We start from the raw sequence: 3546 nt of genomic DNA, 5'->3' as shown, positions 1-3546 counted from the left end.
GACCTTTTCTCAAATACTGAAACTTTATGTGGCCATGAAAATTACTTTTGAAAGTACCTACAGGCACACAATTTCTCCAAATATAAAGATAAGAACAGTGTTAAGTGTAACAAAAGGAATTGGATAAACAGTAGCAGAATTAAATTTGGATTAGCGCAGCCATTAATCAAAAGGGTGGTGTTAATGGGTGATGGGTCTGACATTCACATGATCCAACCAGTCCCCATTGATTGAGCAATGCACTTTTTTTCCAAGCTACCCTGCCCAACTGCTTGCTCATCGAGACACCTGTGCTTCTTCTACAGCACTCACATGTGCCCAATCTCCATGACGTTCACATCTTCACCACAACAACTTGATGATTCCAAGGCAGCAGCTGAGCCCATGCAGAAGAAGGCATCCTCATTTGTGTTTTGCTCTCACACAGCTTCAGTTTGGTGGCTTTGCTGGTAAGCTTAATATCTTGCTCAATTCTTGGGATCAGAGTTCTGAATTCTCCCATTCTCTGATGCTGAGGATCTAGTTTGATTTTCTTACACGGTAGATATACTGATGTATCTGTTTCTTCAGTTTTCGAAGATGCATACGACCATGGTTGCACTCTACATTACAATTTGCTCTGTCCTGTTCATCTTGTCCAAGATGCTCATCTCGTTTCTGCTCTACAAGAAATGGGCTCGCAATAAACGGATCATCGAGAACAGCCTGACAGGTACTAAAAAGACTATCATTTTCACTCATTATTAATGATGTTTTTTTGTCTCGGTTGATGCGAACGATCTTATCTTCGATCGCTGCAGGTGGCAAGATGGTGATCTTCCGGTCGGCGGCGATGCAGTCGCTGAGCCCCAAGTCGTTCCTGTCCATGATCATGGCGCTGTCGAACAAGGACATCATCGGCTCCGGCGGGTACGGCACCGTGTACAGGCTCCGCGTCGGCGAGAAGGCGGCGTTCGCCGTCAAGAAGCTGAACCGCGGCAGCGCCGAGATGGACCGGGGCTTCGAGCGGGAGCTGGACACCATGGGCGACATCAAGCACCGCAACATCGTCCCGCTCTGCGGCTACTACGCCGCCCCGCACTTCAACCTCCTCATCTACGAGCTCATGGCCAACGGCAGCCTCGACACCATCCTCCACGGTAACACCTAGATTTCTCGGCGCGCCCGCCATGGACGACTCCGGTCGTCGTTGCTCCTGCCATGAGCTGATCGATCAACACTCGTCGACCGCAGGGAAGGAGGAGACGAGGAGGGCGCTGGGGTGGGCGGCGAGGTGCAGGATCGCGGCGGGGGTGGCGAGGGGGCTCGCCTACCTCCACCACGACTGCATCCCGCACGTCATCCACCGCGACATCAAGTCGAGCAACATACTGCTCGACCACAACATGGAGGCCAGGGTCTCCGACTTCGGCCTCGCCACGCTCATGAAGCCCAGCGACAGCCATGTCACTACCGTCGTCGCCGGCACCTTCGGCTACCTCGCCCCAGGTAATTAATAAACCGGCCGCTTCGCGTTCAGGTTGCATGCCGTCGTTCCCATCCATCCTGCAGCTACCTTGCTAGCTTGATGATCATGGCGTGCGTGGCAGAGTACTTCGAGACCGGGAGGGCGACGACGAAGGGCGACGTGTACAGCTACGGCGTGGTGTTGCTGGAGCTCCTCACCGGGAAGAGGCCGACGGACGAATCGTTTCTCGAGAACGGCACAAGGCTAGTGACCTGGGTAAGCTAGCTCTCGTTCCAATTTCACACTGCACACGTACACATCATCTACAGTCGCCATTGCTGCTGACCGATCATGAACTTGCTACAAATTAGTCATGATCAATGAATGACGACGACACATGCGTGCTAATTATTGTCAAAAGTACTGTTAGGTATCCCAATCAATGAGTCATTTAGCGTGTGACAGCTCTTCGTGTGATCATGCATGCTCATGTCCATTAATTGGATCGATCGGTGTGCGTGGGTGCAGGTGAAGGAGACGATGGAGGAGAAGCGGGAGGAGCACGCGATCGACAGCGCGCTGGAGTCTTTCCCGGCGGAGGAGGTGAAGTTCGTGTTCAAGGTGGCGGAGAGGTGCCTCGAGTCTGAACCCTGCAACAGGCCATCCATGGCAGAGGTTGCCAAGATGCTCGAGCAAGCGAAGAACACTGCATAGATGGTTACTGCGTACTGTATAGTATATACGTACTGTATGCAACTATGCAAGTATACATATACATAGTAGATTCTTGATTAGTTGAAAGGTCTTTTTTTTTCCACTCAGAAGTGTTGTTTTTGCGCAATCCAGCTATGGTTTTGTGTACTGAACTACTGATGTTTAAGGTGATTGTTTCTGGCGAGATGACAAAGATTGTAACTACAGGATGCCAATTGCAAATTTGCAATGCTAGCGAGCAGGTTATGCAGGATAATCCGTGTAGCAAAAACTGCCTGGTTTGGGAATTTTTGCATAAGTTTGTGACAAGAAAGTGCCTTAACTCTACCAGCAATCATAATTCTTGTTCTCTCAAGAAAGCGATCATAATATTTTTTTTCCAGTGTTTCGAACGAGCCAGATCGCTGAATCGATGAGGCCTTTCGAAACGTTAAGGCCTTCACGAGACGGAGATTGGATTGCACGTTGCAGATGGGCCGGAGCCCGGAGGGTGTCACGCTATGGCGGGACGTCGCGTTGCTGCTGCTTTTATTGGGCTTTTTGTGCATCTTCTCCGCGGGAGCCAATGGGCTGCTACTCCTGCAGCATCATTGCGTGGTAAAGAAAAGGAAATAGTTTACTTTCGCGCCCTCAAGTATTGTTTAAGTTTGATTGTGCTACCTCGACCATAAAACCAAATACACGCAGGAGTGGGAACGAGCAAGGCTTGTGGTTATTTCACAGAGCTTTTTTATCATCCTTGAAAAAGTATCTCAAGATACCATACTTTTTAGTGTGTGGGAAAAATACCTCAAGATACTAAGAATTTTATTATAAATTTTTGGTACATTGATGTACTTTTTTAAGGATAGTAAAAGAGCTTTTAGTGTGTAAAAAGCGTAGTAACTTGAGGTACCTAAAGTTTATACTAAATTTTTTGGTACCTCAAGGTACTTTTCAAGAATGATAAAAATACCATATTTCACAACCCTATTTAAGTTTTTAAAAAATTAGCTTAAAATACTATAAAATTTAATTTTTAGCCTATTTTAAACCTAATTCTTAAGTTTTATAGACAAAAAAGTTAAGCTCATTATGCCTCCTAAATACAAGTGCTCCCTCAACTATCGAAACCAGTTCAATTTACCTCAACATAGAACACCACATAGGACAAAGCCATCCTCTAAACCACCGAATGAGGTGAATTGAAGGCAAAATCATGTGACTTTCTGATCTCACAATTTGCTCCATTATTCATGCTTCGTCTTTGTCACCGTTGAACTTAGGGGACTTCGGCAAGCTTTACAGTGGTTAGATTTTAGGGTTGCAATGAGAAAACTAGAAACTAGTAGGAATTCCATGGTTTAGAAAGATGACTAGAGTGACAAGGACGGATGGTAAGCCAA

The 3546-nt window shown here is 47.0% G+C and overlaps 1 protein-coding gene across 1 annotated transcript; it reads left to right on the top strand.

The window, feature by feature from the left end:
• The first annotated feature begins 219 nt into the window (after positions 1 to 219).
• Positions 220 to 2484, top strand: LOC102714959 (receptor-like serine/threonine-protein kinase At1g78530). The gene is made up of 6 exons (XM_006643926.3): positions 220 to 449; positions 571 to 712; positions 801 to 1139; positions 1234 to 1488; positions 1590 to 1723; positions 1976 to 2484. Exons 2-6 carry the CDS (start codon positions 580 to 582, stop codon positions 2159 to 2161), a joined length of 1047 nt encoding a protein of 348 aa, XP_006643989.2. The 5' UTR covers positions 220 to 449; positions 571 to 579; the 3' UTR covers positions 2162 to 2484.
• Positions 2485 to 3546: the final 1062 nt, after the last annotated feature.

This window comes from Oryza brachyantha, chromosome 1 (genome assembly GCF_000231095.2).
Source record: "Oryza brachyantha chromosome 1, ObraRS2, whole genome shotgun sequence".
Taxonomy (NCBI): domain Eukaryota; kingdom Viridiplantae; phylum Streptophyta; class Magnoliopsida; order Poales; family Poaceae; genus Oryza; species Oryza brachyantha.
Note: the sequence above shows the minus strand (reverse complement) of the source record. Positions and strands in the feature narration are given on the sequence as shown.

Bases quoted from the DNA above. Each gene is read 5' to 3' on its own strand.
- LOC102714959 (XM_006643926.3), top strand. From the start codon at position 580: ATGCATACGACCATGGTTGCACTCTACATTACAATTTGCTCTGTCCTG. The intron at 713-800 runs GTACTAAAAAGA...CGATCGCTGCAG, and splicing joins CATCGAGAACAGCCTGACAG to GTGGCAAGATGGTGATCTTC. The intron at 1,140-1,233 runs GTAACACCTAGA...CGTCGACCGCAG, and splicing joins CCTCGACACCATCCTCCACG to GGAAGGAGGAGACGAGGAGG.